Below are 22,685 nucleotides of genomic sequence, written 5' to 3'. Positions count from 1 at the left end.
AATGTTGCCAGCGCGCACACATACACTTACACTCCTGGCATATCCTTGTGCAGACAATCAGGAGACTGAAGTACTCGCAGCAGGATGCAGGCAAACAACGCAGGAACAGGGGACACGGTATAAGGCACACGGGGCACTTGTTGTTGCCGCTCCACAACGTTGCATCGTTTTTGCCCAACCTACTCGAACCAATATGCTTGGCATATGGACTAAATGCACTTTGGTTTGCCTTTACGTTTTATGGAGGGTCTTACGGCTCCGAGCGAAGATATCTTTTTGGCGCCACTTTTTGTAGGGGATCGTTTAGTAGGGAATAAAATGGGGTTAACGAAGCTATGATTTCCCCTTGCAATTGTTCATGCCGTAACTTCAAAAGGTAATTTCAAGGAAAATTTTAGTTATTTGGTATTTATGTTGGAAATCTAGGTTTGTTTCCATTTAATGCATATCAAAAAGAAAAGCAAAGTTGATTGTTTGATTCTTTGGAGATGAGTTCTGTGCTGCTGAAAGATCGGAGATTAAACAGTAAATAGTCGCAAGTTTACAGCTTGAATTAAGTGCGTTCCGTAAGCTTTTAGTAACACAGCAGGTGGAATCAAAATCACTTATATCGCCTTCCTTTCTGCTTCGGATTCTCTTTCGATTTCTGTTTCTGTTTTGTGCTCCCACCTTCCACGGGGTTCGTTTCTGGCGAACAGCTGATGTGGCTGCATGTGCGCCAAAAAGGGGAAGTCGGGGGAAAATCTGGGGAGCAACTCGCTAAATAATACGGCTGGCGATGGCCCGGCGACGCGTTGTTGTTTTGTTAGTGTGTTGGTGTGTGTGTTTTGGATAGAGCTTGCCGGTCGCTAGCAACAACGAGCACGGGATGGGAGTGCAAATCCGAATGCCCCACGCCATACACCATACACCATACGCCCCATGCCCCATCGGCCTCCACGGCCAAGTTCAGTATCTGTATCTTCGGCACATTCCGTGGGGCCTATTGTTGCAGCACCAGGCAGTGGCAAAACCCACACGAGCAACAGGACTCACTCCCTTGTGACCCAATTTAAAGCGGCGCTCTAAACTGCAACAAGCATATGTGGGCGGACTACAGAGCAAGTTCTTTCAATCGATGGTGGCCCTAGAGCCTAGTTGGAAACGTTTTTGGTGACTAATGTACAGAAATGATAATGTTATCACACATCGACAATGGAAATTAGTTCAATTATTAATTAAATCATATAGACGAGTCGAACTGGCCATGTCCGTCCGTATGAACGCCGAGATCTCAGGAATCATAAAAGCTAGAAAGATTAGGTCATTTGAGCCGCTTTTCGGTGGTTCGCTCTTTTAGTTGCCTTGCTTTACAGTACAGTTTTGCTTTCTCCCAGATGCAATAATGTTGCCGCCTTGCTTCTCTGCTCTTCTTCTGGCCTCAAAGTAAACGCTTGCAAATGGAAGCCACTAGATAAACCAACTTAAATGAAAAGTCGGGTACATCCCGTTTATCGTTTATCGTATAGATAAATTATATTATTCTGAGTATTTTCTTTTTTTGACTGGTGTAAGGTTTTAAAATAATAAACGTTTAATTCAAATGTTTATTGGAAGTCTGTACAATTGCTTAAGTAACAAACGACTGAATGATGTGATATGAACATAATTTTGATTTTTCATTATTAATTTTCTTAGTAACTTATACTTAATATGAGGTTGCCTTGCCTTTAAGTACAATATGATACTTGGTGTTCTCCAACAAGAACACAGCACATAAGTCTGCCTAATTTAAGAAATAAAGATCTGCCAAATTATACAATTAGATAACGTATCACCATATTCACAGATTCATAAAGGAATGTAATCTCCATAGTTTACCAAAGAAACTTAGATTTTAGAATATATCCATATCGCCAGGATGGCCATTAATCTTACGACGCTCCATAGAGAGCATATACTGAATTTTCGACTGCATTACCATCGCACTAGCCAATGGCATATTCCGGATTTGCGCGGCAACGCTCAGACCAAAGTAGGTGAACTCGTCCTCGCCTCGCATTCCAACTCCGAGTCCAACTCCATTCGCCCGTCCAGCTGCCGATGATCCCAGACCCAATCCCAGGATCTCACTCTTTTCGGAAACGGAGCAGGCTGTTGACAGGGGCAGGGGCATCTGAACAGGAACTGGGGCTGGAATTCCTGGTGAGTTGAGGTCTCTGATCTTGGGCAGGGAAGGCGGTGGAGTGGGAGGCTGGTCCATGGTCATGGGTGCTGGCAGAACAGTAAATAAAGACGAGGGTGTAGGATCCAATGGCCTCTCGGGGGCACAGAAATCATCTGGATCAGGCTTAATCTCAGTCTGTATCTTAATCGGCTTCATTCTGGTAAGTCGAATCTGTAGACGCCTAAGTTGTGGAGTTGTTGCTGTATCCAACTCATTCTGTAGGAATACAAAGAATACGATATTGTTATTTATGTTATCATTTATACATGGGAAAACTGGAACTTAATGCTATGAATGAAAACCAGTCAGCAAACTTCCCGTTAACTAACTAACTATTACAAATTTCAATAAAAATGGTTTAATATAAACCAATCCTACCACACAATGTGTTTTCATATTGATTCAATTAGTGGATCGCGCTATTTCGGCAACTGTGTGGGCATATAGGCAAAAGACTACTGCTTCAACTCTGCCACAAAAGTTTTTTAAAAGCATATTATGTTTACTCTTACAGTGGGTCACAAAAAATATTCGCCGAGGAATATTCGAAGAATATTATTTAATGACTTCCTGGCGGTTGTAATGATATACATGTACATATGTATATACGTTCATATTACTGCTTTGATAGAATTACCATTTGTGATACATAAGCACAAATTTGTGGGCTATTCATTTTCAGTTCCTCAAAATGCTGAATAAGCAAGTTGCTGGAGATAAAAAAGGTTTATTCCTTTCTATTATTCTTATTTTTTCTAAAGTTTTCGAGAGTAAGCTATTTTTGCTGGTACCAGAATTTAAATTGGGAAGCTTGGCAATGACTCTTTACGTATTTTTTTTAAAAAAAAGCTTAAAAAAGTCATGTCCTAGATCTTATTCTTATTTTTAAATAATCCCTTACCGTGTCCAGAAATTCTGCCAAAAAACCGTGAAGTGGGGCAAACCAGGGCGTCTTTGGCTGGTATCCCGCAATAGTTCTGATCTTCTTCAGCTCCTGGTGGTACCCAGTACGGAGATTCTTGATCTTCATTTTGACGCCCTGTATGGTAAGACCTGATTCGTACGGCTCTATATCAGCATTGATCCCGGATTGAATTCGCCGATAGGCGGCGTTTCGAGCTCGTCGCAAATAGGGTCGCTTGTTCCAGAGACAAGGTTCCCGGCCGTAAAGCTCTACGAACTTGACCGTACGTTCATCCGAAAATCGATAGGGTAGTCCTACCACGCCGGGCGGTACTGCACTATTCATGGCCGCCTTAAATAAATGATCTTTTTTGGTAGTGCTTTCTATTTTTAGAGAACCCGCTTTGGCAATGGTCCCACGTGCCAAAAAGCACAAAGGGAAAAGCACAAACGATAACCACGCCGAGCAACTGCTGCTCCCCAACTGACGATGTACATTTTGCTTTCTGCTTTTCTGCTGCTTCTCTCCACTTCTCTATTGCTGTTTTGCTCATGTGAGGCTGTTTCTGCGATGCTTTTGCTGTGCGCTTCTGCAAGTCTGCTTTCGTAAAGCACAAAATACAGGAATTTAAACCGTTGTTGACTTGAAACTACAAAATTCAACGAGCTGTCGAACGAAACTATCTTTAGTTCCACGGTCCTTTCCTCTGAAGTAAGTTCGAAAATGAAAATAACATTAATTGAGATCGAAACTGTTTTCAACACCCAAAAACCCAAAATAAGCAAGTAAACAACGGTTTTTTAAAGCATTGCCAAAGCAAAAACGAATAAAAGTGCTGACGAATTGCTTTGCTGCTTTTGCGAGCGAAAGAGAGCGCAGGTCCGTTATACGTATTGGACGGCGCTCTTCGAACACAGTGGCGCACTCAAAGTTTCGTCTTCCGACCCCCAAAAATTTATGTTCATATTTTTGTTTCATTAAAAAATAAAAACATATTTGTTCATATACATACATATAAAAATAATAACGGAAATATATGCGTATCCGCACGTACATACATACATACTTAATAAAGCTGAATTGAAGTTGCTTGGCAGCTCTTTTTTTGCTTTTCAAATGGAGAATTGAAGATTGATCGCGCATTAACAGCAGCTGTTAATTAACAGAAAACATTTGGCTCGCCCATTTTGCACTAATAATGCAATTTCTTGATTTCGAAGCAGATTTTCCCTCATGCAATCTGTGTCCAACGGAATGCAGTTTCTTTCCTTCAGGTAGGTTCCATGCTTGTTTGTCTTCCCTTTGCTCTCGCCCCTTCGCTTTTGCTGTTTCATCCTTCGCTATTGTGAACTTGCAACAGCGCGTGACATCGTTATCCTTTGTGCCTCCAGGAGGAAAAACTGCAGCCACGATTCTAGGATCCTTTGTTCCCGTTTCTGGGCATTTACGATTTGATTGTGGGAAAATGGATTGCTGCATCTGCCGCTGAAAATCTAGCCGATATGTAACGGTTATTTTCCTATAAGGTTTTTTGCATATAGTATTTCATTTCACTTCACACCAACAATTTTATGGTACTTTTAATTTCATTAATTATGGGAGAACTTTTAATTTTGAAAACAAGAAATATATTTAAAATCTTAATTTTACTTAACAAAAACTAGTTATCAGTTGTTAAGGATTAATACTTATTTTAAGCCAGAAAATTTTTAATTTTATATTTATATTTATATTTTATGGGTTTAACTGACTTTGATTTTCGATTTGCCTAAATATTAGTTGGAAAAAAATTTAAATATACATAAGTGAATTATTCTTCAAGTAGGAAATCATTTTGTATTCTAAAGTGATCCGAAGGACAACGTTTTTATTAAGTGTAGATATTACTTTAATTCACTGTAGGCTATATAAGAATCAAAAGGTAAAACTAATCTCAGGTAGGTTGACAAATTAAAATTTTTTTTAAATATATTTAATTGTACCTATTTTTTTGACATATAATTTTTGGCGCCATTTTTAAAAAGCGACCCTCGTTCTTTGTGGTATGCGTATTGCTCAACTGAGAGAGTTAGCTCTGCTAACCGTGCAGTTTGTTCTCATAGGGAAGTGGAAGAAAATGCGAAACCGCAAAATAGTTGCAATATTTCGCAGGAGTCGAGAATTGCATTTATTTGTTTTCGCCCATTTAGAATGTCTACTATTGTGCAAAACGCATTTTCCCTGCCTAGCGTTTTATTTGTTTTTACATGCCATTTATCGCTTTCCGTTTTGTTCGTCATCGCAGTGAGAGAGAGAGAAACTCTCTTTCGCTCTCACCAATACCAACACGGCGTGCTGCCGACGTCGCTGCTTGTCGGCATTTCTTTCACCCTGCCGCATCTTCACTCGTTTTCTTCGTTCTGCCGACAGTCGCGTTCTTCCGTACAGTTCATTTTTAGCCACACAAGCGCAAGGTTGGTTTCCTCTTCTGAGTTCTAAATAATATTGTGCAATATAAAACATAAAGAGTTTATGGAGTTAGTTATACAGATACAAGTGCCCAGTTTCGTGAAGTATATTCGTAGTGCAAAATGCAGTTTTTTGTCGATAAATTAGTTGTGAATTCAATCAAGTAGCGCGTGTCTGTACCCCAAAGCCAAAGAAGAGCAGAGAAAGCGTTGCCATTTTGGCTTTGACTTCTTCACTTTGCTCGCTGCTTCTTAGACCTCGCCTCAAAATGGCCGCCAACGTCGCAGTTCCCCTTATTTTTCACCCGAAAAGTATCAATTTTTCAAATTGTTTTCTAGACGCCAAGCAAATCGCGCGCCTTTTTTGCTTTACTATTTCCTATAAGATATGCGGTTTTGTGCATTTGTTTTTACCCGACATTTAGCGTTTCTCTTTTAATTTGCCGGTTCGGAGAGAGCGGCGTTGCTCTCTCTCGCTCTCTGAGAGAGTGAGATGTAGTCTGTTCACGATAATTTATTTGTAAATAATTTCTTTGTCCTGTTGGTGTAACAAAATGATTTTATATTTTTTAAAAATACCGATTGTGGGTATCGGCAGATAAGAAAGTTGGATAAATGTGGTAAAAACAACGCGAACCGCAAAGCCACGCAGTTCTCCCGCTCTCTTTCTCTCGAACATCTGCCGCCTTCATTTTTTTTTCGCACCTCTGCCGCTGTCGACTGCAGCAGCGGAGTACGTGTGAGAGCGCCGCCTTCCTTTTTGGCAGTCGACGCTGACTCGTTCAGTTTTTTTCGAAGAACAAGCGACAAAGGTTGGTGAACGGACGGTGAAGATAAATACTTTAAAAAACATCAATTTTGTGACAAATAACACATGCATAAGTGATAAACCAACAGCTTGTTTAAATAAGCGGCTAGTTTCCAAGTTACTTCAACGAAAGACAAAGAGAAAGAGAGAGAGAGAAGGAGTTCAAAGAGCGCTGTGATAAAACACGTTAAATAACTAATATTAATTGCTAAAAGCACATTTATTATGCCCTCTCTTACAACAAATTAAGTGTTTCTTTGAATTCTGTACCCCAAACGGCCATTTCCCCAGCATTTTCGATGTTTTTTCATACATTTTGAGAGCGCATCGCAGTCTGTACCAATATAAGGCAGTCATCGCATACAGAAAAAGTGTGTTGCCATTTCGCTGCTTTCCGCACTCGCCGTCGAAAGTAGTGGCACTTTTTGTTGGCCAAATAGCCGACCCTTTAAGCCGCCAAACAGTTGCGGTCTGAAAGGTCCAGGCTTATTCCTTTGTAAAACGCCAATTAATGTCATATTAATTATTAAGTGGCGCGCGTTCGAGCAGATAGAAGAAGCAAGAAGCGGGAGAGAGCAAGCGCGCGCGCGCGCATTTTTCAGTTTCTTTTTTTTTTTTTAGTTTCTTGCTCAAGAGTGCCTGAGCGATAGCCCTAGTAGTGGTGCCATCTCGCTTGCACCGCCATCGCTTGGTTCCGGTTGTGGCCTGCTGTCTCGCTCACGCTACCCCTGCTGTTGTGTTCGCCTTGCTTTTTGGTACAGGAACATGGCGCGCTGCTAAACGAAAATGTGATGCCCATAACATTTTGAATTAAAGTGTTTAGTTTTCGGTCGAGTACAGTACTACTAAGTAGTTATATGAATTAATGAATATTTTAAGATGGCTTTAGAAGGTACAGGCTTTAATTGTATAGCTTTCTTTTACGTAGAATGAACAGCATTTGATCGCATCTCTAAAAAACTATCTTTTAGTCTTACTGTTCTGGTTTAGAGTACAGTAGAATGTCACTGTTTTTGATATTACAAGTTCCAATAGGCAGAAAATAAGTTTTATTAGATATCAAGATATGGTTAAGTGTGCTTTTTACAGCTGTTACACTTGCAGAAACAAATGTTAATTAAAAGTGAACCAGGGTGCAAGTACAGTAATGCTAAGGCAGACCCTGTAGACTGTTAAAAACTATGCAAACACCCAGCTTACAATTATTTACCTCTTTACTTGCAGCTCGAAGCAAAAATACCTAGTGTAACACTTGTTAAATAGTTTCAACAAAAACACATTCAAATATGTCTGATAAGCCAAAACGCCCACTCTCCGCCTACATGCTGTGGCTCAACAGTGCCCGCGAGTCGATCAAGCGCGAGAACCCCGGCATCAAGGTTACCGAGGTGGCCAAGCGCGGTGGCGAATTATGGAGGGCAATGAAGGACAAGTCTGTAAGTACACTTGGCACATGGTTATTGCTATCCCGATATCCTTACTTACACCACGATTTCTTCATTTGATGCTTAGGAGTGGGAGGCAAAGGCTGCCAAGGCCAAGGATGACTACGATCGGGCTGTCAAGGAGTTCGAGGCCAATGGTGGCAGCAGTGCTGCCAACGGTGGAGCCAAGAAGCGCGCGAAACCAGCGAAAAAGGCAGCGAAGAAGAGCAAGAAGGAGGAGTCCGACGAGGACGACGATGATGAGAGCGAGTAGACTGCTCATCCCCCAACCCCCAATCCATCACCAAGTCACACACAACCAGCCAGAGCCCACAAGCAAACAAGAACACTGGTGGCAACACCACATCCAAACATCAGCATCCACAAGTTTCCCCCCTTAATAATACAAAAAGCCAAGCCCGATCATCTCATCGACAAAATGAACAAGCGAGATCTGTTGAAGTTGCCCTTAACAAACAAACACACACGAGAGAACAAAAATACGTGAAAATAAGCAAAATTGTATTTATACATATGAGTTTTTAAGTTTATAGTAGTCGTTTCTTTTATAATGCCCATATACAAAGAAGAGGACAACCAGCAGGAAAGGAGAAGAAATAAGAGTAGTAGGATGTGCGTTGAGGTGTTTTTTTTTTCGTTCCTGCTGCGATTCGCCTGCAAAGTGCGAATCGTTAGGGAAATTGAAGAGGAAAGTAGTCCCCCTTGCATATAAATTGTGTAAAGTAAACGATAACATAATTCCATTATAAATAAAAAGATACAAACAATTGCATCTTGTTCTCTCAGTAGTTGGATGAAAGCGATTAAACGATCAAAATATCGGGCTGGAAAGGGAAAATAATCCACTTCACAGACGACAAATACACGAAAAACGATTACACACACACCGCAAATGAATCGAACGAAATTTCGCTCAGGTCTTTTCGTCATTTTGCATTAAACTTAATGTTTAACGTCTTGTTAGCTAAAGATGTATAGCAGAGGAAGTCGGAAGTTAGATGAGACAAGCAGATGTAATTGCATTTAATCGGTAGTTTTAATTGATTACTATACGTATAATTTAAAGAGAAAACCAACAAATTAAAATAAATACATTTTTTAAATGCGTTGAAAACTGAAAATCTACTCATTTCCTGGGGAAAAACAAGAGGAAAAGAAAACAGACTTTGGTTTGGTACTTTAAACGTTTTATTTTAAATATCATGATGAATTCAATTGATGATTCATGCTACACTCTAAATGGATATCCTTCGTTTCCGGTAGTTATGCAAAAATCAATGCAATGATTTCTGTGGGATTTAGTGTACTATTAGATTTATGTATATATTTAACTATTTATCGTATGGGATTTCGCATACAAATACCATTAGAGTTCTTGTCTTCACTTTGGGATTATCAAATGTTAACAGATCTACAATAGAAACAACCCTTTAAACAATATCTTTTCAATGCAATGCCGTGACGATTCGGATTCGTGTTTTTTGGGGGGCTGCACAGTTGAAACACGTAGAGATTAAAGCTTAAATTTAGATACACGCTTCTTAAGTGCCAGATCTTAAAAATTAAGTATGGGGGGCCTTTGCTTTTTGGTTTTCCACGGTGTACAAAACAGAACGGTGTTGCGCTTATTTATTATCGAGCTTAGACTACGAAGTTATGGCAAACAAAAAACAAAGTCTCTCTCAGAGCCTTTCCACAAAAGAAACAACACAGAAGTCAAGAAACGAAAGAAGCTGTTCCAAAAGGGTGTCCATAGCATGGTGGTTATCCTGGCACCACCCACCGCAGATCTCCAACCGTCATTGTGGCCAGTAGTCCCTATCTAATTGCGATTCAGCCAGAATATTGTCTTGAGTACGAAGTAGGCCAGGCCCAGACAGTAGACGATTTTCTCCCGCTGCGTGCGCTGCTCATTGTTGATCTCGATGTTCAGCACCCGGCGATTCAGCTTGGCCAGCTGGCGTCTCAGATACAGGATCTCCTCGTGGGGCGTCAGCTCGCCCATGGGCGTGCCCTCTCGGTGCGCCAGCATCGAGGCATCCAGATTGTTGTGCTGCTGCTGATTCAACTGCGAGCGCTTGCTGGCACTGCCCGTGGTCAGCTGGAAGACATAAGGTAATTGCAGATTAATTCCCCGTATAGGTTTAGATGTGTTTGCCATTTTAAAAGTGTTTGATTTGGAAAAATTAGGGGACTTGTTCTGTGATCAATGTGACATTTGGGAAGAGACTTCTATAACAAGGTCTCCATAATAATAGTTGTCAGAAACGAGTCATTTTCAAAGTTTCCCCAAAAATTGTCTGCATCTATTATAAACAAAAAACTTTGGAAAATTCACCCTATATCGAAATTTCTGTATAGTGAACAATGACAACCAGCCCCAACCTCGCAGAAGTGGATGAAGGCGAGCTGCCGAAACTGGAGGCGATAATAAGTGCACTGAAGTGCGAGCAGACGGGTCACATTATGGAGGCGATACTACTCTACGAGGAGAGCATTTTCAAGTTGTCCCAGATGGCCGATGCGGAGCCGTGTCGCCGCCAGCTGTGTGGGAAATATTTGAAGATGTACGAGGCGCGGGCCAAACAGCTGAGGGACCAGGTCAAAGGTCACTTGCACACCAGCAGGATGCTGGATCACATCACCATCGAGCAGGGTGCCAGGGGCAGGAGCTACCAGCGGCTGTTTGGTCCGTACTTGGACGATGCCGTCCGGGAGGCGCATCTCAATGAGCCACATCTCACGGAGCCGCCTCACTTCAGGAATTTGCTCAACTTCTTGGAAGTGCTGGTCAAGAATTGTCGCTATCTAAAGTATATTCGCCTCACCACGCGCCCAGATGCGGCGGCACCAAAGAATCAGTTGCAGATGCTGCAGCAAATGAGGAGCGACCTGGCCGCTGGCAACATCCAGATGAATTTCCAGATGGACGACAGTTTGCATGATCGCAAGATCGTGCTCAGCTCGGGTGTGGTCATTAAGATTGGCCGAGGCCTCCACTACTTTGAGCCCATGGAGGGCTCTTACAGTTTGGGCCTGTGCGATTTCGATTTTCGCAAGTGCCTGGCCACCGAGGTGGACATCTGGAAGTGTCGTCCTTTTGCGAAGCGTCTTAAGGACTCACAGGAGGGCGAGGATCGACCGGAGGCCCACGCTTACTCCAGCGATTAACAAGAGTGAGAGTGTGCTTCCACACAATCGATCGGAATTGGGTCAGCCGTCTTATCAAAGCAGTATTAGGAATTCAATAAAACCAGCTGCTTATTAATCGCTTGACAAACAGAATGTGTGGCAAATTCTATTTCTATTATCATTCTTGGCTGTTTCATTGCGTCATGTTTAGATCGCTAGGATCTATACATGCACTTTTATCAATTCAAGTTATCAATCAAGTACCCTTAATACGGAAATCACGAAGTTGCTCTTCTGTCTGCTGATACGCGAAATCGTAATCTTTTTCGAATTACTTCTACCAATCCATTTCATTTAGAAGCATTTACAATCGAATTAAAAAACTGAAAATTATATTCTTGATATATGATATATTTACTCACCTGCGAGTCCGATTCAACTGAATTGGTGTCATTTGCGTGGAATCCCATACGGGCAACTCCATTGGCACGCACATATTGGGTGGCATGGGCCTCCTCGTCGTCGGCGTCCTCGTCGAGATCATTACCATACAGATGATGACCATTTGCCCGAATGGGAGAGCTCTCCTCGGAGGCCGAGGGGAAGTGGTGGTCGGTGAGGGTGATGATGCGCGGTGGCGTCTGGACGCGCACCAATCCAACCGATGGATTCTTGGGCAGAATGGAGTTCTCCAGCTGGATTTCCCGCGGAGCAGAGCGCGTCTCCAGGTGCTGATTGTGACCCAGGACCACGATTCGATCGGGTACATTCATGTCAATTTTGTCGTGATAGTTCCAGGAGCTGATCATGCCGTTCTGGTTGGACAGCAGCAGATCCTCATTGGAGTACTCCCCAGTGGCCTTAATTCTCTTGGGAACCCGCATCTTGTCGTTGATTTCATGGGCATACTTGGCGTCACTGTAGAGATCGTCGTCCAATCCATTGAACATGGGCGTCGGCGATTGCGGGGTCACCATGGCGATGTCCTGGGGGTATCCTTTCAACTGATCCAATGGACCTCACTTGCTATTCTGCAGCGCAACTTTTGGTTTCTTCGTTGTTTGTCCAATTTTTTTCCATATAGAAGGCGGCCGTGAGAGAGACGTTTTCATAACAAATTAATAACCACAATTTGGCAAGCGCAACATTTTCGTCCGGGTTTTGTGTGTGTGTTTGTTGCGGATTAGGTTTTTCGAATGCTTTCTACTTACATTGCTCGGGAAATGACAGAAAAATGTCCGGGAAATTCGTAAGAATTTACAATTTTTCTCCTGCCTTTTGTTATGTGTGTGAGGAGATTGGGATAGAATGTGCTAAAAAATACCAGAAATGACTGTCACTCTTCTGCCACACGCCAGATCTGGCACTCTAGCTCATTTTTGGCTAAATAAATTATTTACCTTAAGGTCAAAAGAAAAAATTGTTCTTAATAAGCTTTAAGTTTGTTAGATTCTTTATTTTGTAAATAGTTATATGTTTCTCAAAAATTTTAATTTTCAGTATTCTTTCTCTTGCACAAATAATTCACAAGCCGACTATAACGAAAAGTTTGACTCTTCATAAGCTACATACATAGAATGAGCACTGTAAGGCTTTGCAGAGATCAAATACTTAAAATAGTTGGTTATGGACTTAAAATATTTTTGTGATGATCTGGTTCGATGAAAGTTGATGGTATTGTAAAAATGTGTACAAATAATTCTAAGACTTTAAGATAATAATGGTAAAATATATTTTAATTTGTCTTAAAGTGTCCACTAATTCACTGTTAACTTCGTGCCGCGTGCTGTTAGACGTCTTTCGGCGTTAGCCAGCACTGAAAAATACCAACGCAAACGGGCCGCGCTCATTTTACAACAAAATTTCCTCAGCCGCCGACAGTGAGACGCGCGTCTTTTTTATCTAGTGATTTATGCTGAATTTACGGCGTTTCAATAGCCCGATAAAGTGAAAAACTGCAAATAAATCGCATCAGAAGTGAGTAACTAAGTGGCGAAGCGTTAAAAGCTGCTAAAAATAAATTTAACAGCGCTTAAATAATACAAGCCAATAGAAGAGAGCGCGTTCTGCCAGCGTCGCTGCCTGCAGAATGTACAGTTGCGGCAGCGACGTCGCTTTTCCTTTCGGCGCGCAAACACAAATAAATACAGAAAATTAGAGAATAACACAAAGAAACTAGAGAAAACCGCAGCGTTACTTAAGAACATTTATAGATTGTGTGTATTTTGTAAACTATAAATAACATACAGCACTCGCCGAGCAGAATGTATAGATAACGACTGACCATATATCCGTTTTGCAGCACGTTTTTTCGACCGCTATCATACACCATGGATCGACGCCTGAGACGCCCGCGTCGCACGGAAGACGTGTCCAGCGGTCCACTTCTGGCCCAGTCCACGCAACCCAGCCTCCTGCCGGTGACCCGACGAGCGGGCTCCCTGACAGCTGCCGCTGCAGCCGCCACCGCCACCACCGGTATCGCCACCCGGACACGTGCCTCCCCGTCACGCAACAAGGTCGCCGCACCTCCGTCACCCGAACTTGGGCCGCGCACCCGCCGCTCCAGCCGGCCGAGGTCATCGGTGGGTCCGCTGACCGGATCGGGATCTGGACCCGGTTCCTCGCTGCCCATCAAGGTCGCCATCAAGGCACGCACGCCCATCCCAGAGGTTTCCGAGGTGAGTTCTCCAGCAAAAACCAGTTTTGCTGGGCGGTGGATAAGTGCCTCTCTTCGTTTGATTAGTATTGCAACTATCAGCAGTTTACAATTTTGAAGTCGAATGCATTTAATATAAAAACATAGTTAATATGAGATGAGTTGGTATTTCATTCGTATATAATAATTTGTACACGTCTATGGATTTTAGTTTGGTTAGTAATGATTAGGCACCCGTTACAAATAATTAAACCGAACTATATTATTAGCTTTAACCTTCCTACCTTTATTACAAATTTCGAGCTTCTTTTTTTTTTTATGAAGCTGATAAGTAGCACCCCCCGCCCTGCTTATCAGTTTAGGGCTCTGCCCTCATGTGTCAGCATAAGGAAATTCCGGGTGAAGATTACGGATTTGTAATTATTGAGCTAAACTGCTGATTACAGAAATAGGGAAATCTAATCTAATCAGTGTCCCCAAAAATACTTGTAACCTAGTTTTTGAGTACCTACATACATACTTATGTACAATTAAGATATTTTGAAACCACGACTTGTAAACTTTTTCAAGTTTAAACAGTTTTAAACTTTCTTTATTCACTTATGGCAACCATACTCATGATCTTAAATTACAGGTATCATCGCCCGTTCGTCTGTCCACCAGCAATCTGCCCATGACATTGACCACCAACACATCCAGCGGCGCCCCAAATAAAGCGTTCAACACAAGCTCCGTGAACAGCGGCAACAGCTTCAGCCGTACAACTACAACCAGCTCCACCACAACCACGGAGCGCATCGAGATCCGTGCTGAGGGAGACAGCGAGGTGGACACGGATTCCATTCGCAAGCGCATCACCGACCGACTGCGCCGATCGGTGTCGAAGACAATCTCGAATTTAGCAGGAACACCAGTGACAAACACCGAAGAAGGCAGTCGCTATAGTAGGAGTGTGTCCCGATCTGTTTACGACGATGAGAAGTCCTCCAAGCGAAGTTACTCCACGGGTGAGGAGGATATCGAGGAGGAAGATGAATTGGAGGAGGATCAGTTCCGCAGTTTCAATGTAACCCGTAATTCGGCCACACCGGCGGAAACATCTTGCCGTCAGTTGAAGGCTCCTAGAGAATTCGGCGGTTGGCTAGGCGCCTTCCTGCTTCTGCTACTTCTGCCCACCGCCGTCTACTATTTGACATGGAGCTGCACGGCCAGGAATTCCTGTCAGTTTAAGCACCTCAATCTGGGTATACTGCTGGATGTGAATTATCTAACGCGCCAGGTGTTCCAGCCACGTGTGGTGGGTGCCTTTGCCGCCTATCAGGTGGTGGTATTCTTGCTGGTGGCACTGCTGCCAGGACGAAGGGTTCATCTCACCCGCGAGACCTACAAGTTTAACTGTCTAGCAGTTTCGCTTACGCTCTTGATTGCCGGAGGAGTTGCCGAGTATCTGAAGTACCCAGTGGTGACCTTCGTTCTGCGTCACTATCTACGTTTCTGCATTTTTGGACTCGTTGGCGCATTTGTGGCAGCTGCTTGGAGTTACTGGTTGGTGGACACCGCCAAGTACAATGTGCTGCGCCAAACGCTGACCAATGATTATGGCAGGACCGGCAGCTTTGTCGTGGATTTCGCTCTGGGCAGGCAGCTAAATCCCAAGTGGCTAGGACGCGTGGATTGGAAGCAGTTTCAGTACCGTCTCTCCCTGGTGACCACTTTGATATACACCACCTGTTACATCTACCAGACGCTCGTGTGGCCCCAGAAGCCGCAGCTGGGTGAACAGGAGGGCTATCTGTACCAGGCCAAATACTACTGGAATAATGTAAACTATGATCCTGCCACCCTGCTCTCGGCCAGCTGTTTGCTGTTCTACGTGCTGGACGCCATCATTTTCGAGCATCACTTGAGCTCGTCCTTTGAGCTGCAACACGAAGGCTATGGCTGCTTGCTGCTCCTGCGCTACGCAGCCACACCATATCTGCTGACGGCGGTCACCAAGTATTTCTACGAGCAACGTGTACCCATCTCCTGCTGGTATGCTCCGCTAGGAGTGGCCGCTCTGTTGTCTCTGGGATTGCTGGTCAAGCGATTCACATGCGCCTACAAGTACAAATACCGGTTGAACTCGCAAAGTCCTATCTTTGCCAACATCGAAACCATTCACACGTATCAGGGAAGCCGTCTGCTGCTCAGCGGGATGTGGGGATGGGTACGACAGCCCAACTATCTCGGCGACATCGTGGCCCTGCTGGCCCTGGCTGCACCCATGGCCCTGCGTCCTGCCTGGCCACCAGTTTTGGGCCTCAGTCTGATCATCCTGCTCCTGCTCCATCGCGCCACCCGAGCGAACGCCCGGAACCAGGCGCGCTATCACTCCTCCTGGCAGCGCTACAGCACCCAGGTGCGCAGCTACATTCTGCCCAGGATCTACTAAGCACGGATGTGAAGCGTTAGTTGACTTTTTATTTTTTGTGGCCATCTTTATTTTTATTTCGATTTCAGTTTGTTTTTATTTTATGTTTCGAATTTGTATATATAATACGTATTCATATTGCTCTAGACCACCAATATGCCCCCATTACATTTAGTACAAAATTTGATTTTACTCTCGCCGACGCACATTTAACAAAAGAAATTTTCACACACATAATCGTAGATAAAAAGACTACCCCAACCATCTAGCTGTACGAACTTATGCGCTTAAGGATCTAGACACCTTAAAATATTCAATACTTGTAATCTATGTGGTATGCATATAGATAGTACTTTTTACATTTAAATATGAAATAAAAAATCCTTAGTTTCTATGCTATAAAGAAACGCACAACGACTGCTGTTCTTAATGTATTATGTCATCTATGATGTATGAATGTAAACATTGATTCAAAGTAACAACTTTCCAGCCAGCCAGTTGAATCTTGATAAGCTCCATGAATCGATTTTCACTTAGCTTTTGCCAAGACTTTAAGGTCAGTCGCAAGTGGATTACAAGTTGAATCAAAATACAAATTATGAGGGGCGCATTTCATGGCGTTGGCCAGCGAACTGCGGCTGATGATGATGATGAATGTCAGTCAGCGAATAAAAGAAGTAATTTTGTGTAAAAATACCCGCTCCACCCCGCTTCCGGCCCTGCCATAAAGTTCTTGGGTGTGGGCGTGGCACGCAGCCCTTACAACTGTTAATGACATTTACGAATGTTTGCGAGCCACCGAAACTTGGTAGTCCCCCCGTCCGTTCACTGTCCCTTTCCCTTTCCCCACCTAGCACACATAATGCCAAAATGATGACGAAGTCTGGGCTTGCACCTCCAAAGACCTGGGCTTATGACACTACACTGAAAAAATGTATTTTAAAATTAGTACATGTATTTATGTCAAAGACAAAGAGAGACTTTAAACTGCGATGTCATAATTACGGTATATTTGAAGATATTTTAATGTGCTCTTTTCTTTTTATAAAGTATAAAATAATTCTTGCATAAGTATTTAGATAAATGATTTTCATAATTGCAGTGTACTGTGGCGTAGAAAAATGACGCGGAAACTGTCAGAAAAGGAAGCAAATGGCGGGTGAAAAAATCGGGAAAAGCGGCTAGGAAAACCACGACGTCGACATTTGCGGTTTGCTATACAAATGACCGACCGCCGCCGACTGCCCCGCCCACTTAACGAAAATTATACAATAATGGCGTCAACATTAGCAAATTGTGCGCTTGTCGCAGCGCAGTTCCCCATTTTGGACATTTTGGCCATTTTCCCAACCCAACCCAAAACCCACCCAACACATTTCGTCCTTCGTCCTTTAATGAGCGTTTAAATTGGCGGTTCCTGGCATTTGCCTTGCATTTTTGATTGATTGCCCAGGTTCTTTCGGCTTTGTGGCAAATGCATAAATGATTTCTCCACGATTATCCACGCGAATTAAATGATTGTCCTCTAATTGCAAGTAAAAGTCGGAAACATAATATTAGCCTCCTCAAATTGAATTTGATTAAAGAACATTTTTTGTTAAATTTTAATTAAACTACTGCTTACTACAGCTCCCTTACGGCTGGTAGATATGCTAAATAGATAGACATGCTATAGATGTTCTAATATCTTATGATTAATTTCTCTATCTGCATCTTAAGTGTGAACTACGAATTGAGATAAAACCAGTTTCCAAGGAAAAACTAAACACACTTCTGCTTGCCTGTGGCATAAATCACGCCTTTTGTCAGAATCAGATAGCGTTTGGCATAAATTTAGTTTTAATTGACTTAATGCTTGTACTTTTATCAAATAATTAATTACAGAGCAAAGTGTGGGCAACACCCAGCCAGATGACATGATACTTTGCGATCAGGTAACACTTTGCTGGGGTTAGAGCCAAAGTTACTGCTCCTGTAGAGGCGTTTCTCTATATAAACTCTGTATAAACTCCTTTTTTCTATAGTACAACTTACTTGGCAGTGGGCGTCTGCAGTCGGTGCAGTTTGTTTGTCAACCAGTTTTGCTGTTGGTTTTTGTTTTGCGTGGGTGTTTTTCCCCATCCCCCTTTTTGCCATTCAATTATCTAGTTTTCTATAAATTTTCTTGGCTGCTGCTGGGCTGCAGTTCAGTGCATTTTGTTGGTTTGTAATTGGCCCATGTCAACAAGTAAGATCGATATCGCTGCCACAATTTCAGTTCTGACATTCTCGCTTTTGTCGTTGGCCGAGCAATAAAATTGTTATTGATTGTAATTAGGTTTGTAATGGGGTTATTTATGTGTGCCAGTCCTTGTTTATGTAGTGCAGTGTAAGTGCTCACTTCGGGCAACAGTCGTGATTGATTGATGGCCGGCCAGAAAGTAATTGCTTGAAAATCGAAAACTACTTTTAGCAGCAATTTAAATCAATTTTCTTTAGGCACTCCAAGTGCAGGCCTCTCAGGCAGAAGGAAAGCACTTTATATAAGTAATATAAGTAAATTGTTTTCTTTCGTTTAATTGATTTCTCTAAATGCAACCATCTTTGCCCACATGAAAATCTCACTGTTTAAATCCCAAAAGTTTCTTTAAAATGCCAGAAAATTGGAATTAAGAACATTCTTGGATCGTCCGTTTCTTGGAATTTTTATCTGACCCTCAGACTCATAATTAATTCAAAGACCGGGCCAAGTATCACTGACCAAGGCTATTCAAACAACTTATGCAGGGACCTTGAAAAAACCACTTGACAAGTTCATTGGACCAACAAAGGGACACTGGGGAAAATAAGACAGGCACGCGTAATGCCCATCCTTTTGTTCGCCGGTGTCACATCCATCTTCATCAGTCAAAAGTTTGCATTTAAATTGGTAATTAACACTTAAAATAAAAGCAAAAGCGGCAAGAAAAAGTGCCAAGCGAAATAATCACAAATACAATGGAACAAAGGGCACAAAACAAGCTGACATTGAGAAGTGAAAACAGTGGAAAGCGGAAGCAAACACCTACCCGAATGATAAGAAGTGTGTGGCACCGAAAGTGAAAGAGGCCAAGGGGCAGAATGTCGGCTAAAAGTGTGAAATTGGCTATCAATGCCTAAGGAAATCATGTGCACTGTTCAAATGGCATTAGTTTTTCACTACACTAACTATTACAATCACATTCTATAACTTAGTCACTCATCTTTTAATCAGAAAAAAAAGTCTAAATAGTAATCAATCAAATGCAATTCTTTTTTGGTATTTTAGAAACCTTTACCTCAACAATTTTTATTGTTTGTGCCAATTTTGTTGAAAGTCTTTTTAAAGGGAATAAAATTAGAAATCAAGCAAAAAAAAGCTCAGTGAACTGCATTGAGTGTTTTTGTTCCTCTTTATCATTTTATTAAATCGAAAAAGAAATGAATGAATGAATGAAATGAAGAGAGCAAGATACAACCAAGTTCCTCGACTATTAAATACCCCTTACTCAGGGCTCCTCACCCGTAGGGAACCACGAATTAGGTGAGCCAAGCAACTTGAACTCCTCGAGTAGGAGGTATAACAATAAGAAAGAAAATGGGCAGATATTGGCAGCACAAGGACTCACGTCCTTCCATCGAAGGATGCCAATTGAATGTAAATAAGGAAGTGACAGCCAAAAATGGCGGGAATGAATGGGAAATTCGACGGCGGAAAATTCGGTGGGAGGAAGCCAAATCGTGTTGAGCAGGTCATCAAGGACAATCGCCGAACTGACGACTTAGTTGGCAAAATTGCGAATGAAGCCATCGGACAGGTGACAAGCAATTTATTAACCATCAATTGAATGACTGAAATCGGAGGAGAAATTGAATAAGAGAAAGCGACTAAAATCAGATTGAAAATGAAAATCTACATCAAGATGATCCAACACAAAAGTGTAGCTTATTTAAATTTAAGTTAAATGCTTATAATCAGACAAATCAATCGCTTTAAACTAGTCCAATATGTGATGAACCACAGCTGATTTCCATCTAAATGAAGTACCAAACCGAATTTTAATCAACAGGCCACAAACAAAAATCGAATTCGGCTTCAAATTAAGTTTGTATCTCCTGCTCGACAAAAAGCCAATTGCTGGAGCTCCGGCAACAACAATTACTGCAATTTCTTGGCCAGAAGCAGGACGAAAAACGAAGAGCCATTACCTGCTCGACTTGGTCATAAACGTGAGCAGGAAAAAGAAATGGGATGGGTGAAAAGAATATGCCCAGGCAAAACAAACTTAATTGTCTGCACAGTTTTATTTACTCCTCCGACGGACAGGACAGGACAGTACTAACCATGTCCTTTCCACAGACAGATCCTGTTGGGGCAACCAAGATTGGAAGTTGGGCCTGCGTCTGCTTGTAATTACTGTGCTACGAGTCCTGCGAGTCCTTCGCCTGCTGCACCCACTTAACGAACATGGCCAAGACTGGCCAAACAATAGGCCTCCACTGCTGTCTCTGAACCCTGAGGTGCACTCAGAGAAATACTAGTGCAAGTAGTAGGTGCATAAAAGATAGATCGAAAAGGTGTGAAACTTTTCAATAATATTCCTTAAGATATTAAATTGCTAAAGATACTATAAATTAAGGAATTACACTGATGGGTCAACTAGATGTTTGCAGTGCACTGGCAATGGCTTCAGCTTGCATGGCTCGTTGCCCGGATAAGTGATGCAGATCCCGCCCCCCTGCCCCCTGGTTTTGGCCTTGTTTAATGCTAACACAATAAACTTGACCGAAAGGCTGTTGTCGATGCAGCTGGAGCAGAGAGTTGAGTCGCCGTAGAAGCTGTGAGAATCCCAGAGGAGGCGGGGGAGGTGGAGATGGAGATGGTTGATCCCCTCATATATGGTTGGCCAGGCACTGGGAACAAGTCTGCGGCCATGTAGTAGGTGTTGCTATCGCATTTGCATCCGACCTTCTGCCCCTCCCCGCTGCTGCCAATAACTCAATCAGTGGCGCACTGCAGTTGCTCCGGACCATTCATCATCGCCAGACAAAATATTAATCGCTCCTGCCCTTGCACTTACACGTGGCCAAATTGGATTCGAACGCGATTATGTCACACGGAGCGAGGCAAGGTTACAATTTATAATTGTCAAGCGGATGGAAGATATGCGGATGCAGCGATACATACGACTACGTGGCCCAGACAAATGGTACTATACGTACATATATGGTGCGGTCCATGGAGCAAATTTGCACTATACCCGGTGATTTATGTGCCCAGGAAATTGACTTGTGATATATGGTTCCTTAGTACAGCTAAGACCTTGAAAGGGTTCCGCAAAATCAATAGGTGCATATGGAAAACCAGCAAAGGTAGGGAAAAATAGAGAAACTACAGAGGTGCATATATTTACAAAAGGGATAAACAATTAAACAATTTGGTAAATCGTCTTTAATTACATATGACACATAAATGGTGCAATGCTTTTATTTATTTCGTAAAATAATTAATTATTAAATGATGTAGTCGTACCTATAAAATAATTAATTTTGTTATTTAAAGTCCCTTAAAATCTACAAAAATCAATTAAGGCCAAGTTAAGACAGTTTTTAAATCGATATTGGCATTGACCAGGCATTAAGTTCAACCACAATTCGCAAACGGCGACGCACAGAAAAAATAAAACCCTGAAAGGCGAAAGCCGATTGACCGGGCCAAGAAACCTCTTGATTCGAGGTCCTGCGGCTGAAAGGATATAAAGGGTTTCAAGAGCAGGGCAGAAACAGAATCAGAAATTGAAATTAAAGCAGGGCAAAAGTCAAGGCTTAGTGGGCCGGCGTTTCAATTATGACATTTCCATATCTAATCCGGGCTTTAATTAAGGCCAGATGACTTTAACAACAAGAACTCGCCTTTACGAGCAATAAGCAGCCTTTGAGCCAACTTACCTTTTTAATGAGGCGCAAAAGTTGATGACACATAACGATGTCATAATGGCCATTGTGTGGGCAAGGAGCAGCCAGGACGAGGAGCAGCAGGAGGAGCAGCACCAGAATGTAGATGTGGAGCAGCGGTTTTAGCGCCTGTTGGTGCTTTGCACAATGGCCAAGACCGCGGTCCGATGGCTTTATTGTGTTTTTAATTAGAAAAACTTTTGCATCTCCACCCCAACCCCAGCCACAATTGGTGGCATCGAATTGAAGGCAGCCACATGGCCGCAAACACCAAAGCCCACAGAATGCAACAATTTCTCGGGTTGCAAACTATGGGCCTTAGTTTAGCATAATATTTTCCACTAGCCAAAAGTGTTGAATATCGGCCCGGGGCAGAGTAGCTGCTAAAAAATACGATAAAAATATTCGAAGAAAAACAAGCTGTCCAGCAAGAGCCGCAAAAATGCTGGCTGCAAAAGGAGCCGCAACCGAAAAAACTATGCAACACTTGGCCAACGGAGCCACTGGATCCATCGGAGCACAACAAAGGCGCTTACCAGGTGTTGGTGCATGTCAGGAGCGGATGCGAGGCAAACGGGGGCTCTGGACATAGCCACAAACTTTGGCGAGGACTCCTACTTGGTGCACTGGGTGCACTGACAGAAAAAATAGTGATTTTTGTTGTCAGCAAGGAAATGTTTTACATATATATCTTTTATTGGTTCTGGCCGGTTCTTGCA

General features: G+C 42.6%; 5 protein-coding genes across 7 annotated transcripts; 3 read left to right on the top strand and 2 right to left on the bottom strand.

The window, feature by feature from the left end:
• Window positions 1–1,572: 1,572 nt before the first annotated feature.
• Window positions 1,573–3,808, bottom strand: LOC6530571. Of its 2 annotated transcripts, none has more exons than XM_002091448.4 (2): window positions 3,108–3,808; window positions 1,573–2,422 (listed from the first exon to the last, which is right to left on the bottom strand). In XM_002091448.4, the coding sequence occupies exons 1-2, from the start codon at window positions 3,453–3,455 to the stop codon at window positions 1,877–1,879; spliced, it is 894 nt and encodes a 297-aa protein (XP_002091484.3). In that variant the 5' UTR covers window positions 3,456–3,808; the 3' UTR covers window positions 1,573–1,876. The 2 variants fall into 2 exon arrangements, with proteins under 2 accessions (XP_002091484.3, XP_039229143.1); XM_039373209.2 differs by lacking the exon at window positions 3,108–3,808 and adding an exon at window positions 2,585–2,660.
• Window positions 3,809–5,505: 1,697 nt separating this feature from the next.
• LOC6530570 (high mobility group protein D) lies at window positions 5,506–8,577 on the top strand. The gene is made up of 3 exons (XM_002091447.4): window positions 5,506–5,563; window positions 7,590–7,801; window positions 7,878–8,577. The coding sequence occupies exons 2-3, from the start codon at window positions 7,652–7,654 to the stop codon at window positions 8,061–8,063; spliced, it is 336 nt and encodes a 111-aa protein (XP_002091483.1). The 5' UTR covers window positions 5,506–5,563; window positions 7,590–7,651; the 3' UTR covers window positions 8,064–8,577.
• An 816-nt stretch (window positions 8,578–9,393) lies between these two features.
• On the bottom strand, window positions 9,394–12,304 carry LOC6530568 (transport and Golgi organization protein 11). The gene is made up of 3 exons (XM_002091445.4): window positions 12,154–12,304; window positions 11,365–11,994; window positions 9,394–9,911 (listed from the first exon to the last, which is right to left on the bottom strand). Exons 2-3 carry the CDS (start codon window positions 11,917–11,919, stop codon window positions 9,633–9,635), a joined length of 834 nt encoding a protein of 277 aa, XP_002091481.1. The 5' UTR covers window positions 11,920–11,994; window positions 12,154–12,304; the 3' UTR covers window positions 9,394–9,632.
• On the top strand, window positions 9,919–11,095 carry LOC6530569 (MIT domain-containing protein 1). Its single transcript, XM_002091446.4, has one exon. The coding sequence runs from the start codon at window positions 10,178–10,180 to the stop codon at window positions 10,979–10,981; it is 804 nt and encodes a 267-aa protein (XP_002091482.1). The 5' UTR covers window positions 9,919–10,177; the 3' UTR covers window positions 10,982–11,095.
• A 486-nt stretch (window positions 12,305–12,790) lies between the features above and the next one.
• On the top strand, window positions 12,791–16,425 carry LOC6530567 (lamin-B receptor). 2 transcript variants are annotated; one of them, XM_015196420.2, is made up of 3 exons: window positions 12,791–12,919; window positions 13,245–13,623; window positions 14,236–16,425. In XM_015196420.2, exons 2-3 carry the CDS (start codon window positions 13,273–13,275, stop codon window positions 16,033–16,035), a joined length of 2,151 nt encoding a protein of 716 aa, XP_015051906.1. In that variant the 5' UTR covers window positions 12,791–12,919; window positions 13,245–13,272; the 3' UTR covers window positions 16,036–16,425. The 2 variants fall into 2 exon arrangements, with proteins under 2 accessions (XP_015051906.1, XP_002091480.1); XM_002091444.3 differs by lacking the exon at window positions 12,791–12,919 and adding an exon at window positions 13,043–13,158.
• Window positions 16,426–22,685: the final 6,260 nt, after the last annotated feature.

This window comes from Drosophila yakuba, chromosome 2R (assembly GCF_016746365.2).
Source record: "Drosophila yakuba strain Tai18E2 chromosome 2R, Prin_Dyak_Tai18E2_2.1, whole genome shotgun sequence".
NCBI lineage: Eukaryota > Metazoa > Arthropoda > Insecta > Diptera > Drosophilidae > Drosophila > Drosophila yakuba.
The sequence above is the reverse complement of the archived record's forward strand: the minus strand, read 5'-3'. Positions and strand labels throughout refer to the sequence as shown.